General features: G+C 36.8%; 1 protein-coding gene across 3 annotated transcripts in view; it reads right to left on the reverse strand.

The window, feature by feature from the left end:
• The window catches only part of LOC120765578 (uncharacterized), a 74917-nt gene continuing 59036 nt past the window's right edge, over nucleotides 1–15881 (reverse strand). For all 3 annotated transcript variants that reach the window (XM_040090584.2, XM_040090582.2, XM_040090585.2), the window contains 9 exons: nucleotides 15593–15675; nucleotides 14845–15061; nucleotides 13425–13607; nucleotides 10586–10687; nucleotides 9015–9161; nucleotides 6917–7057; nucleotides 5480–5573; nucleotides 3842–3920; nucleotides 1–3054 (listed from right to left, as the gene is read on the reverse strand). In XM_040090584.2, coding sequence (XP_039946518.1) covers nucleotides 2455–3054; nucleotides 3842–3920; nucleotides 5480–5573; nucleotides 6917–7057; nucleotides 9015–9161; nucleotides 10586–10687; nucleotides 13425–13607; nucleotides 14845–15061; nucleotides 15593–15675 — 1646 coding nt within the window. In that variant the 3' untranslated portion in view covers nucleotides 1–2454. The remainder of the gene's footprint in view (nucleotides 3055–3841; nucleotides 3921–5479; nucleotides 5574–6916; nucleotides 7058–9014; nucleotides 9162–10585; nucleotides 10688–13424; nucleotides 13608–14844; nucleotides 15062–15592; nucleotides 15676–15881) is intronic.

Below are 15881 nucleotides of genomic sequence, written 5' to 3' on the forward strand. Positions count from 1 at the left end.
GCTAGTTTGAAAGACAAATTGCAAAAGGTCAGAAAGAGTACAATTCCCAATGCAAAATAAACCAAGTGCAAGATAATTTCATTCCGAAGCACGTGCAAAAGGCAGCCTTACTTTCTGGAAAGTATTAAGACCACTTCTAGCATTTTGCTTTTTCTGAGAAAATAATGGGGAAGGGAAGCAGAAAAATGAGGAGAGAAAAGCAGAACATCAATAGGGAAGGAAATAAAGTGGGATAAAAAAGAAGGATATACTTACCTTCCAGAACTTAAGAATTGTTACAAGGATAACCTACTCAAGACATCCAGCAATTTCCACCATCCTACCTATCAATTCACCCTTTCTAATGATCCCATAAAGGTTCCATTATTTTCACTTTTTACCTGTCTCAAACATGCAACTCAGAATATGCAGTTTTCATATGGCTGGTAAACAATTCCTAGAAAGGCTCAAAATATCTTTGCATATGCTTATTTTTAATATATTGTGATATTAAAACAAACACTGAGATTTAAAGGAAGAAAAATTGCTGTGATGGGATCAGTGAGTTCTGAGCCCAGGGAGACAACACTGTAGCTGTGAGTGAGAAGTCTAGAACCAACTGAAGCAGCAGAAAAAAGCACTGACCTAACCAAAGCTTTGTCCTAATTTCAGAGTATGACTTAAGTAAGCAAGGGCTTATAAGAGCAAACACATGCATTTCATCTTGGAGCACTGTGGTTGAGAAAGTGATCCAAAAAACAGGAGAAGTGGAAATCAGTGTTGCTGGATAAGGAACATTTGCAGAAGTTGTTTTCCCATCCTTTCTTGGCAACTAGAGGAACATTGTTCTAAGCTAAAGCAGCTTCCAAACTAGAGAAAAAGATCCTAAATGCAAAATTTTACAATGTTTCCCCGCCAAAAAATGCAAGTAATAGCCACTGCATCCAGGGAAAGGCTCAGCATCCTCGTTCATGTTTACAATATATTTTCCACTCTTCCACTCCTCTTCCTGCACAGAAAGAAAAGGCTTTCTAATCCTAATCACATTTGTCTTTCATTTTTCTATCCCCAAAACTCCTGTATTTTTTTTTACCCTGGAAGAAATCTGTAGTAGTGCAAATTACAATCTTGTGCAAATAAGACTCTAAAGCCTCTAAATACTGTAAAAATAGTTCAAAGTCTTAAAATTACCATATCCCCCATATGTGACATACTGAACACCCCCTTCTAACACAATTTACTTAGACTGTCCATATTTTTTAACCTGTTATTTAGTAGAGTATTTCAGTAAGAGTTTTACAATTATGGCCTCTTTATTTTTTCTAAAAAATTAGTATGATTAAGTGTTTTACTGCTTAATTGCTGATTTGTAAAATGGAAATTACAATTTGATTTTACTCAAAATCATAAAACAAATTACAAAAGTTACCCCTTTCATGTAGAAATACCCAATCTTAAATCAATTACCAGAGAGTTTATCTGGGAAGATTTTATAGACTTAATGTTTTTTCATTTCCTCCCTGAAAAATAACTTTCTAACTCAGTGCTTTTTCTAATACAAGATCACATATCTAGTTGATTTTTGTTTCAGTTCAAAATATCAAAATCTCAGCTGGGAAATGCAGTTTTAAATTGAAACAAATTAGAAGCAAGGAACAAGAAAATAAGAAAATATCCTTCAGTAAGCAGATTTTAAAAGCAGGAAACACACAGGAGAAACAAAACCAGCACAAAATGCTGAGGACTATTAAAAATATGAGAAAGGAAAGGAAGTAACATAGCATAACACATCTTCCAAAATGCAGATAACATAGCAAGTATACTCTTATTAAAGACAAGAAACTATGAGCCAAACTATTGATTCAAGAGTCAGGATAAAAAAAGACAACTACTGAAATCTAGAAAATATTTGTAAAACGAGAAACATGATATATAAAACCACATGAAATACGATAAGGGAAATAAGGGAAATAAGAACAGGAAAGTAGTTCTGTTTCATGTAACTGAAGGAAGGATTCAGCAGATTCTGACTCTGTTCAAGTCCACCCATGTTTCCCCATCAAAGCTGAGCCTTGGGAACTGGTTGGGTGGGGAGAAGGAGATGAGCTGCTTGTACTTCTGGATGCTCCTGCAGCAAATATCAGTTTGTTTTAGCAGATTGATACAGGAGAACTAAGAAGAAATAACAAAAGCAATTTCTTTTGCTTCATTACTGGCATGCCTGGTTAAAAAAAAAAAAAAAGACACAAACCGGAAAAAAAAAAAAAACAAAACCCTAACAAAAACCCCAAACATCCTCACTGAAAGTGACCTCTGACATGTACACAGTGTAAAAATTACTTCACAGCTGGTTGAAGAAAGAGGGTGTTCCCATCCAAATTAACTGAGATCAGCCACATTAGAACATAAGAATGTCTATGAGCAGCAGCAGCAAGGGGTATCTCATTTTTTGATTTATGATGGAGTTTTCTCACACTACTGAGCTTTGGGCAGCCTGAACATGTCCACTGTTATGTAGGATTGTCCTGGAACGTTTGGTTGAAAAGGAGGTAAGACGCTTGACTGGCTTTTGTGTTCACCCGTACTGTGTTCTGGCAAGCTCTCAGAAACAAGAAATTCCCTTGTTTTAACGGAATTTTTAAGGTATGGATTGAACAGTGCCTTTTCACTTAAATCTTCCAGCTTTAAAACTTCTTCATCATTCTCTTCTTCATTTTTAATTGGAGTCTGTTGGGATCCACACAAATCATTTGCCACCATTTCAATGGGTTGGATCTCCTTCACTGGTATCAAAGCTGAATGCATTTGACTTCTGGTAAATTGATCACTAATTATATAGGGCATGGATTGGGAAAAACATTTTGCAGCTTCATTCTCTTCATTATGCAGTATCTTTTCATCTCTGTTAGTTATGCCTTCTGTATTACTATCAGTACATTCAGAAACATGGTTCTCAAAATTTATTAGTAGTGATCCTTCCTGACTTTCTTCAGGAAAACAGTATTCCAAAACATTTATATCTTCAAAGTCTACGGTTTTAGTTTGCGATGACACTCTCTTCAAAAATGAATTATTCTGTCAGTACAAAGAGATAAATCAGAGAATTATAAAGGGATACATAATGCATCAGGTCTTTTTTTAATAAATAATTTACTGCTATTTGAGCTCTGTTTGACTCATAATTTCAGACTCGCACTAGTAAAGAGTTCACGTGCATTTCAGACGGGATGCAGTTACATGTGAAAAATGGACATTAAAAAGCAATGTCCATTTGCTAAACACTTTCATATTAGGTTTTCTGTGCTTTATGAAATAGCAAGTTTCTGTGAAGGCTCAGATTCAGGTTTGGATTCTGTCCATCTTTTCTAGTCTACCAGATATTTTTGAGAAAGAAGTTTAAATCCCATTATCCACAAATTACACTGTCTGTGTAAACCTGATCAACCCCGCTCTGTTCAAATAAACATCAAAACTTCAAATAGTCAAAAAATAAAAAACCAGAACTGCTAATACAACTATATACCAAAACTTACTACATGTCACAATACATTTTTTTGTGGAGAAGGGAGGAGGTATGCAGATGTGGAAACCTGATTTAATAGACTCAATAGCCTGTGCAAATTTAATTTACTTTATTAAATGAACCATGTCCACCAACCACTTTGTCACGTCAAAACATTATTTCTCAATATCCTTTAAGAATTAGATGAATCTACTTTATGAAGATGCACCTTCTCTATTGTTTTGGAATACTACAAAGAGCATTTTGCACAGTAGGGGTGTTTGATTCATAAAATGACTGCCAGAAAAGGATTTCTCTCCAACTGACCCCTTCTTTAATGCATAAAATTCCAGCTGTTACCATAGATGAAGCAAGAGGCCATTCCACTGCAAGGCTCTCTTCAGGATTTGGTATATCAGGCCAGCAAACCTTTTTAAACCTATAACAGAGAACAGAATTTTAACCAAATTATGAAAGAAATAGATTATTAAAATAAAATTAACGAATTACCAGAAATTCCAAATACTGCTAAAGTATCAAACTTCCACAAAGAAAGTATTTTCTGTATCAACGCAATGCTTTTCAATAAAATTATTTTCCCATATACTAATTTTTATTACAAAAGATCTCAACAAGCTCTCATGGGTTATAGAGACATTGCAGAAAAACTATTAATTCACAAAAGCAATTTTTATTATGTTATATATTATGTGTAATTATATTATATTAATCAATTAAACAGCATATGAAATAAGAGCATGCCAAAATAAGACAGTATAAAAATCCTGTTGTGATAATTTTTCAGGATGTTTCTTCAGTGACTTCAAAAGTCACCTCAGGTGGCCTTTGTTCCGTATCCATAGCACTGCATCACATTAGAGCTACACTGAGTTCCTAAATTAACAACAGATGAATGATGCTCACTCATTGAATCACTCACTGACACTGGGTAGGGAGGGTAGGGATGTCAGGGAATGAAAACCCGTCCTTAGCTTGACTTTTCACATGGCAATTTGATTTGCACAGGAATATAAACATTCTACTGCATTTCAAAGTATTCTGCAGAATCAAAAAATAGTTTTTACTATTGTAAAAACTCAATGTACTCAACACAGACGAAGATGTAAAAGGGATGGAAATTACTGCTTCAGTTGTACTTATTACCTGATGCTTCACTTGATGACAGTATTGGTTCAAGAGCTTAGAATGCCCCAAAAGAGTTCAGATCTTTAACCTTCTCATCAGCCAAACAAGCCAGTCACTTTTCTTGTGAAGAAACCCCATATTTTATAACCTTAAAAAAAACCCTTCATCTTTGGAATGTTAGTAGATCCCCATACTCAGAGAAAAAACTTCAAAATCTGTCAGGGGACATCCATGACAGCAGATGAAAGGATTATGAAACATGTATGGATACAGATCCATACTCAAGGATCAAGCACCCAAATTTTTTTACACAGTGTAGTTTCTAGGTTTTTTTTCCTTACTCCTTTGCAGCTCAAGGGAAGCATCCCAAACTAATAAGTGTCATATTGTTACAGGTAGGGTAAGCAATAGGGGCTATGTGGAACATGTCCTAGTACCATCCTAGCATATTAAAAGTGTCTAGACAGCTTTATTTCTTGGCAAAATTAATTTTTCAGAAACTGACATTAAGTTTGCTCCCCTCACTTAAATGACCATGGAAATGCAAGTGTCATGTATGTAGCATTTTACATAAATTGATGTAGGTGATAAGTAAATCTGTTTCTCTCATTTATTTTGTTTCAATTTACTAAACTTTCTAAAATTAATACTTATTTTTGGACTATAGCACATAAACTGCAGTCAAAGTATAACCTGTACACTTATTTATTTGTTACTTCAATTGCTTGCTTTCTGTTTTGACGTTGGTTTTGAACAGAACAAAGGCATTTAGAAAATAAATAAAAATTCCCAAGTTTACAAGTTAAAATTAAGTGGTTGCATTCAGTTTTAGGCAGTAGAAAATATACTCACGCATGTTTTTTCAAAACACATGTTATCCAAAGGCCCAACAGACACAACATGCTTAACCCAACAGGTATAGCAACAAAAACTACATCTTCTTTATCTTTAGACAAAAACAAAGAAATAAAAACACTAATCAGTCCACATTGTCATCTTCAGGTATTCCCCTCAAGACAGCTGATTTTTTTATACCCAAGTCACTTAATTAGCATAATTCTAAAGAGCTCCATCAAAATTAGCCAAAATTACTCAGAATACTGGAAGATAACCATTCTGTGATGAGTCAAAAGATGAGTATTTGGAATACAAAAAGCCACAGTTGCTGAGCCAGAAAACCAGGTCACGATGAGACTTTCCAAGATGTTTTAGGAACAGATTTACTGTATTTTAAAATTTCCTTTATTTAACAGATTCACACAGTAATTTAGATTGGAGGGGATATCTGTAGATCACTTCATGCAATTTTAAAACTAGATCAGGCTGCTTAGGGTCATACCATGCCAGCCTTTGAAAGCAACCTATGATGAAGGCTCTACCACCTCTTGGTCACCTGTTACTCTATGCAACCTAAGTCTGCTGGTCTGCATCAATTCTACCAGTTGAAAAAACATAAATATCAAATTAAGTGCAGGAGATAGATTTTAAGTCACAAAAAACCACAAAACAAAACAAAAACCAAAAACAAACAAATAAACAAAAAACCACACAAAACAAAAAAGAAACAAAAAACAAAACAAAACAAAAAAAAAAAAAAAAAGAAAGAAAAAAAAACACCCACAAACAACCCCCACAAAAAAACCCCACACCCACAGTTACTTTGACTGTAACACTGCTCAGATTTCTGAGCTAGTTTCCAAGTACCAGAGTACCGGAGGCATTTAGGAGTGTACTGAGAACATCCTTCCAGAAGCTGAAATGAGGAAATGTCTGAGCTTCTGATCTGCTGCCATTAAACCAAAGTCCTTGTCAAATCTGGCTAAAACAAATAGTAAGAGACAGGAAAAGGTATTTCCCTACAGACTCACTGGCCACAACCTTTCCACTCATTTATCAGTTAAGCTTATATACCAGAATAGGAGCAACACAATGTGTGGTTATTGTAAATCTCTCAGATGGAAAAGTCTACTTCTTAATGAGCTGTTAGGCATCCCATCCCACAGCCGACAGCACACACACTGCTGCTTCCACAAGCAACCACAGTACTCCACAGCTTTACTGACAAGTAAATAAAGATTTCTGGGGTTGACTTCTGACAGGTTTTTTAGTCTGAGATTGTCAGTGAAATTAAGTTAAATTCAACCACTGTTGCCAATTCTTCCTTGTTTTGTTCGACACTACTTAAAAAACAAATAGAAGTTAACAAATGCCTAGACAGCAACGTCCTGTACTTCTCACTTCCAAGCCCATTTTTTTAAATAGTAATAAGTAACCTGGATTATTACTTACCCAATTTCAAAGTCTTGAAGGTTTTTGGCTCTCCAGTGGTTCCACCAGCTTGGTTGCTTGCCATGATCTGAACAGTATATTGTGTATTAGCCTGTAAGGATTTCAGTCTGTATTGCAGAACGTCAGAGTTCACTGTTTCGTCTTTTTAGGAGAAGATTTATGTCAGTAAATACACAAAAGTAATGTTGTATCCAGGAACTGTATGCTTATCTAGCAATTTCTACAGTAACTGATCACAAACTATTTAACCTGAAATACAAAGCAACCTTACCAGTCCTTTAAAAGACAAAACCTAAATTACTAAATAAAATTTATCACTACTACTTAAAAAGTTTGAGGCAAACCCCTGAACAATTATGTATTTACTTTTGAAAATAAATACAAATATTTTTGCTAATTATAGAGATAGGTGAATTATGATCACCTGCCATTTTTCACTGAAAATAGTGCTTTGAGGACTTTACTTCCTCAAAACAGTTGGCTTAGAAATTAAGAACTTCAAATAGTTTCTGTAGCTTGTGAAATTAAACTGTATTTCTACTACACACAGTTAGACACTGATCCTCCAAAACAACGTCATCTATGATCACTGGGATACCACCCCAATAAAGTCAAAGGAAAACCAAAATCAACAGGAATTTTTTTTCCCAAGTTTCAAAGTGTTTTTATGAATAGAACTCAGTGTTTCCAACATATTCTCCAGTACTAAAATTAACGTAATTTGCTCTACCTTAAAATTTTTTTAAGCAGAGCATGTATCCTATTGCCCCATGTCTACTAACAGTATCAAATGCATCTTCATGTAAGAAATTACAGTCACTAAAACATTTTCTGGTGCATCAAGTCAAAAGCAACTAATTTCTTCAGTGAGTTCTATCAAGAAATACCCAGGAAATACTTATGCTGCAATATGTCCCAAGTTAAAATAAAGCGAGTTTCTCTCAGTCAAGAGTGGGAAACTGAAGTTCTACTGTTAAAAGGCCATGAGTGAAGTCACCTTGGCACATACCCCTATGTTCTGCTATTGTCAAGGACACATGACATCAGAGAAGCCTCAAAAAACATCAGTACAGCACATTTTGCCATGTAAATTCTACTCCCTTTCATTGGTATTTACAACTAATTTTCTAAAGAAAATAATCTGAAGTCCTTAAAAGGACACAGCCTGCTTTACATTACAAACAATATGGAGAAATACAGTTCTGTAACATGAGGCTCCATGTCTCACAGATGACCCTGCACAAAACAGTCAGCATTAAATTACTCAGAAACCAACATAGTAGGAAAAACTGTGCACAGGTGACTATATATGACAGAAATAATTAGTCTTCTCTTTCACACTTCAAAATTACCAGCAATACTCTTGCCCTAGGTCTGAACTGGATATCCGTAAGAAGCAAGCATCACAAGATTTATAAGTCTGCAAACTTTGCAAAAGAGATTGTGTTAGGTGCCTGATAACAATTATGTCTAAAAAAGGGAGGAAAAAACCCCAATTCTGAAGCACTGAATGATCCAACTTTCTTCACAAATTATATAGGAAGAGAAGTCTAGGTCACCCAAACATTTTTCATGAAAGCTTCCGCTGAGAGTTAAACTAAAGAAGTTTTAAACAAGATACCATTACACGGCCAGATTGTATAGACACTATTCCTGAAGTAGAGATTAGGAGTACGCTCAAATTTATGCTATCAGCCTCCAGACCAGAAAAGGAATGACCAGCACAGAAAATCAAACACATCTGAGGAAACTGATCTAAAACAATGTCCCAAGAAACTATTTCTTGGCAGCTTATTTTACTGTTATTTCCAAATTTGCTTTTAACACAAAATTGACAGTAAAAATACTTTAACAGAAAATTTCGACCATACTTTTCCAGAAGCTGAAGGCATATCCTTCCAAGGACGTGCATGAAACTTACAAATTCACCAAACACTTATGATCTATGAATTTACACAGAACCTATGATTCTCCAGTATATTTTAGTTCCTCTATTCCTGTCATGACTTTTCCATTGACTTCAAAGATTGTCAAGATAGAAGAGAGATTGAAAATTTCATAACCTTGTTGAAAGAATTATTGTTTAATGTAGACTTACTCAATTCTTTTCCATCTTCAGGTTTATAAAATATTGTATAGTTAGTGATAAATCCATTTCTTTTAGCCTTTGAAATCTCATTCCACTTTATTGCAGCTTCGTTTTTCCCCAGAATGCCTATATCAGCCACAGGCCCTTCTGACGGCTCTGCAGAGAAGCATTATGAAATAGCAAAAGTACTAAAATGGTCAATGTACCATGGTGCTTTCTGCCTCTGTTATTTTACGCATACCAGTAACATCAGGGGAAACATATGCAAAAGAAAATACGTAACCTTAGTGCTCTGAAGCTAAAGGACTAAAGTCCTAAACTTTTCTCACTCTCTGTAATGTAGGAATTCTTCCAATAAAACTTCCCCTCATCTATTCCCGCATTTGCACAGTCCTAGGTGTTACTGTATTCAAATACCTTGAGATCACTAAAAGGCTCTATTGTTACAACATCAGGGAGAGATCAAGAAGAAAATTATCCTTTGTGCACTCACGAGGGGGGACTCAGGTGCAAGACCACTGCCTTTGTAGAAGGTCTCTGGCAGAGCTGGGACTCAAGTGGCATCTCCAGCACCCCCAGCATCCTCAGCCTTGCCCATCACACTAAACAAAGCCTTTCTACTTACACAATACCACCTCACACGCATCGCTCATAACTTTGAGGAAAGAGTTCTCTGTGTTGCAGTTTTAAAATAAGTAACTTCCTTCCCATTCTCTAGCAACCTTGAGTGTTGTCACAGCTACCTATAAACAGGAAAGCACTCAAAACACAGTTCTGATTGTGCTAGGAGTTATTACTCAGTCATAAAATACTCCATTGTCTCCCTCCAGTAATTAATGCTCTGTAGTGGTGCATTGTACTCTGTGTGCATGCACATTTGCATAGACCTATTCATGCACACACACATCCCTATCAGCATCTTCACATGGAAACAAACTTACTGGTAAAGGACATGCTTATAGCTGGTTGTATAAATCACTGAATTCACAATAAACTTCTACAAATAAAGAAATGTTACCCCTTCTTCTGCAAAAGATTACTTCATCCACAGTCTCTACTGCACTACAAACACCATGCCTTCTTATAATTTTTTATGTGCAAGACTACAAATATTTAATTATGTTATAAAATTTAACAAAAAGTAGGCTTTTCAAACCAGCCATTTTATTTTATGAGTAGAATTTCCTCATATATTAAGACTGACAAATGTAATCAAGCATTAAAATCAAGTATAATTATATATCTAAATGAGCTTTAATATTGAAGAGATAGCTAGTTTAAAAAATTCTTTCATGTTTGTAGCTATACTCTTTCTAAATGCTTTGTATACAATATGTAAACTTCACAAAAAATTAGTAGGTGCAAGCAGCAATGTACCTATAACACAAAATTAAAGCTTTCTTATAGGCCAATTTTGTTGCTGAACAGTACACAAATAAGGAACCCTGAAACCTGACGGTTTTTCCACCATCTTAATCTCTTTTTCAAATAACAACAGTACCAAATCATTCAAAGATAGTACATCCTGATAAACAGACTACAACACATCTTTCACAACATGATTACTTTAAAATACCTACTTTTTTCTTCAGCATAGATTTGTGTGTAAAATGGAGCTGCTACAGTACTTCCATAAAGAGGATACACCGAGATGTTATAGCATATAAATGGTTTAAAATTTTCTGTAAAGGAAAGAAAAGAATATTTACATGTAATCTCTATGTCTTGTTAATACAATGAAAATGCACTAAATCACAAGTGAATTATAAATATACTGTCACCGACTATTTTCTTCAACTCTCTATCAAGTGCAGTATGCAATTGATTTGAATGCTCATTACTGGCTTTAACACATTTTTTTTCATAATAGTATTTGTAAGAGCACATGGTTTCTGACTCATTTTTCAATAGAAATAGTTTTAGTGGGTAATTAAACTTCAGCATCACACAACTTCTCCATATGAATCCACTTACTCATCTTGAAACCCTCTATGGTTTTGGAGGAAGTCTCTATTTTCTAATAGCCAGTATAAATTACACTTGAAGGAAGTATTTTTAATTTCACATGTCTTTATGTGTATTGCTCTGCAGGAGACAACTTTGTCTCATGCATCAGATTAAAAAGCAGCAGGGTCCCCCACTCTTAACATTCAGGACTTGAGGGAATGGCAAATAATCATGTCAGGGTGACTTAGGTTGGATATTAAGAAAAGGTTCTTCACCCAGAGGGTGGTTAGACATCGGAACAGGTCCCCCAGGGAGCAGCACCTGGATCACAGCACCTGGGAAAGGTCAAGAAGTCTTTGGACAATGCTCTCAGACACATAGTGTGATTTTTGGAGTGTCCTGTGCAGGGCCAGGAGTCAGACTTCAGTGATTCTTCTGGGCCACTTACAACTCAGAATACTCTATTATTCTATTATTTCTACACTGATGTTCCAGCCACGCCAACTGCAGATCTGCTTCTAACCGGCCTGACTCAAGGGTACAGCTGTCCCAAGTGAGATCTCTCCAGCAGAAGTTTATGTTTCAAGACACAGTTCCAGCTTCTGGAAATGAAGTTTTGAACTCTGAACAATCCAGAAGTCAAGTAACCAACCGGGTTGCACCCACTACTCACAACTCCCATCAATTCTGAGAGGACGTACCAGTAGCTTTACAACGCCTGGAATGACAACAGCGTAAAGGGTTTCCTAGATCATTCCTCTCATGCTCTGCAGCTTGCTCAGCAAGAATAATGGCTATCAACAGATCCCTGCATTGTATCAGCTTTCTGCTGCTCTTTCCGTCCCTTACACCTACTGTAATGGACATTTTATATTCATTACCCCAGCTGGCTTTAGCTAGAGTAGAGTTAGTTCTCTTCCCAGTGACTGGCATGGGGCTGTGTTTTGGGTTTGTGCTGAGCCCAGGGTTGATAATACAGCGATGTTTTTGTTATTGCTGAGCAGAGCTCACACAGAGCCAAGGCCTGTTCTGCTGCTCGTACTGCCATGGTGCTGAGGGGCTGGGGGTGCCTGGGAGGCTGGGAGGAGACACAGCCAGGACAGGTGACCCAGCTGACCAAAGGGATATTCCAGACCATGTGATATCATATAAAGTGAAGAAAGAAAGATGAAGGGGGGACATTTGGAGACGTGGAGTTTGTCCTCCCAAGTCACCATTACATGTGACAGGGCCCTGCTCTCCTATAGATGGCCGAACACCTTCCTGCCCATGGGAAGCAGTGAATTCGTTCCTCATTTTACTTTGCTTTGTCTGCACAGCTTTTGCTTTCCCTATTAAACTGTCTTCATCTCAGCCCATGAGCTCTCCTGCTTTTACGCTGCTGGTTCTCTCCCCGATCTCACTGGCAGGGCAGTGAGTGAGCAGCTGCCAGGGCCTGGCTGCTTGCTGGGGTCAAACCACAAGAGTCCTTTTTGGGGGAGCCAGGCAGGAGTCAAACCACTGAGATAATGACAGATTTGACTGGTATCTACTAGACTGAACTCACAGCTGTCAGTGCTGCTCACCTCGCGATAAGCAGGCTCCTGTACTTGCACAGGGCTTGCTTGCCTGACTGGGTGTTACAGTCTAGTGATAGCAGCCACTTTTTGCTTTTGCTGCTTGCTGTAGTGCTGCACTGCTTAACACCCTACTGACTTGTGCCCAAGAACATTTTGATAACAGCCATGAGGATGTGGCCTGGGCTGGCCAGGGCAGTGCTGCAGTTTCTGTGCTGATGTACTGGACAGGCTGGAACTCCAGCATGAACTTGAGCTGAAGGGACTGCAATGTGTGAATGAATTCACAATGGAGCATCCACCTGCAGCCTGTGGAGAACTCCACACTGGAGCAGGTGGACACCTGAAGGAGAATGTGACCTCACAAGGGAGCCATGCTGGAGCAGTTCGTGAATAACTGCAGCCATGTTGGAGAAGTTCAATAGGGACTGTCTTCCATAGGTGGGAACTCATACTGGAACAGGGAATATAAAGATTCCTTTGCAATTTGTAGTGAAGATCATGGTGAAGTAGCCATCCCCCTGCAGGTCATGGAGGACTATGATGTTCTTTCTCTAAAACACATGAAGGAACATGACCTTTTCCCATAGTTAATTTTTTTTTTTTTCCATTCTAGACTTCTCCGCTTGAAGACTCACATCAGCGACATCAGTCACAGGTCGCCCTTATGTAAGATCAAGCCACAGAATTGCTTTAACATCAATTCTGTAGCCTAATCTTAATATGAAAGCAAACACTATCTTGCATGTTGCATGAAAACTTCTAAGACTAAAAAATGCAATTACATTACCTGCAGAGATTTCAATAAAGCATGTAATAATACTGCTAGTTTGAAAATGGTCTGAGGAAAGCTGGATGAGCTCATCCTTATTCTTTCCAATCTACTTATAAATACAGCTGTAACTAATAAACGTACTTTTGTTATTTTTCCACTCTGTAGAATTTGATACATATTGCCATGATCTACGAAAGGGGTCCATCTCCAATTCCTCATACCACTCAACCACATATTTGGTTGGTTTTGGTTCAGAGGTTATCCACTGCACCACCACTTCTTCGTTTGTTGTAGAGGTTATCACTGTTTCAAGCATCTGACAAGCTAAAAATTTAACAGAAAATATCAGCAATTCTGTTTTCATAAAAGCTTGAAAAACACATACAGAATTCAAGAACCAATTCAAGAACCATTTCAGAACCCAAATTTTGCAGTGTGTAAAGCTTTATAAACCAATTCACTACCAATTTTGCAGGTCACTCATAAGCAATTTTGATTGAGATGACAAATGCAACAGAACAGGAAAGCAAGTCAGCAATGTCAAGAATGACACTGAAGCAAAGGTGAACCATCAGCCTACAGAACAGAGATAATGAAAGCCTGAGTGAAAACCCAACCTGACAAAGCAGAGGCAAAAAAGACCTGATGAAGCAGAGAAAAAAGAAAGAGATGTATCTGGTGGGGGGAAAGGACATCACAGTGTGGAAAAATCAAAAAAACCCCTTTGCGGTGGGATGTAAAAGTAGATAGGGAGGTAGTCAGCAACCTCTAGGACAAAATTACATTAAATCAACATATCCAGTTTTCTGATTATAAATGGAATTTGATTGAGCAGTTCCAAGGGGACACTTTCACTTATATCATAAATAACTGGTGTTAGAAGTGACTCAAGTGTGTCAAATACAACCTCTCTGTCAGATCATGGCTGGCAGAAGGATGTTACAACATAAGGCCCAAAGCAGTATCAGAATTAAACATAAGAGTCAAAGAGCAACGCTTGTGCTAGAGCAGACCAGTTTCCTAACCATTCCTAATTCCAGTGGGTGAGACGTGTACTCTGGGAATGCATATGAAATGAGAATAAACACAAGGCTTCCCTCCGTGCTTCCACTAACACAGCTTAGAGACTTCTATTTATTATATCTTCTAGTGATGATGTTGAATACTCTGCAATAGTGCCCTGTGGTAACCAATTATGTGAGCTAACAAAGGGATGCAAAAGAATTGGGTAGCATTCCATAAATTTATTTGGGAGGTGCAAAGTTAGAGAAAAACCTAAACCAACAAAAAAAAGCTTCATAAAGTAATACGACAGAAAGTCAATTGGACATCACAAAGTATTCATATCTTCACAACTGTATCTCAAAACAAAACCCCGAAAAACAATTGTCTATAACAGAAATATGATACGTGATGGCAAAATCTGACAAGGCATACATAGATATATGTGACAGAAGTCCTTAGCGAAGTTTTGCTTCTACTATATCAGAACTTAAACCGTGATGTCATGAAAATCACATTTCCATTAATGAGAAAAAAATATGACATTAAGAAATCCTACATTTTTCATCAGTGGATGGAATCCTCAAAATAGCTTCAGGAGACTCTCCAGCAGAGTTATAGGCAGTGACAGATATTATATGTGCCTCTTGATTTAAAAGTAAGGTGATTTTCTTTTCAGTAGAGTTGTTTGTCCTTTTATGTGCAGTCTTGTTTTCTGGAAAGTACTGTATTTTGTAACCTAGAATTCTCCCAGAAGGTGGAAAGCTTTTTAATGGCTGTTAAAAAAAACACAACAGTTTAAAGTGTTTCACAGTGTTACTTGCACTAGCAAAAATATTTGCTGTATTAAAGATCAAATTACAAAACTATTATACCGTACTTAAAAAAGCAAGGTATTTTCTTCAGGCCCATCTTCAGGACAGAGCGCCACGACAATTTCCCTTATGGATTTCAAAACTCAGATGCTGAGATTTGAAATGCAAAGTGTCTTTGGACACTTTACTAGAAGATTAAAGTGAATTTAAACATAGCTTTGGTAAACTGGTATTTAAATGCAGTTCAAAGACTTTCATGAGATTTTCCAGTGATCTGAACACAATTAAATTTTCACACAGATTACAAAACTTCATTCATCTACCATTCAGTAAACAAAAGCCTTTTCAATTCTATCTAGTTCAATGAGCATTTTTTTTCTGATAACAGCAAATGCCTCTGGCAGTTGTATGTCCGACAACACTAAAATACTTAAATATAACATCAGCTACATGATACTAATATGATTATCAATTCACAAAAAATGTATATACCTTCCACATAAGATGTACAGATCTATTTCTAGATGAGTGTGAAGACTCAATTACTCTCCACAAATCCACTTTTGCTGAAGGAGCTATTTAAAGGAAAAAAAAAAATGTTGCTATATTAAAAAGATTGTTTAATATGGTGAAAACAACCAAGAAGTTTCAAACAGAGCCTAAGAGAAACTTACTAAAAGTAAGTTTTCTCTTCTATAGTGCTATGCCTTTTTTCCCCTTATTAAGTACTTCTTTCTTTCCATAAGATTCCTGCTGCTCACTTTTATTTGATACATTTGCG

The sequence above is a fragment of the Hirundo rustica genome, chromosome Z, assembly GCF_015227805.2.
Source record: "Hirundo rustica isolate bHirRus1 chromosome Z, bHirRus1.pri.v3, whole genome shotgun sequence".
NCBI classification, from domain to species: Eukaryota; Metazoa; Chordata; class Aves; order Passeriformes; family Hirundinidae; genus Hirundo; species Hirundo rustica.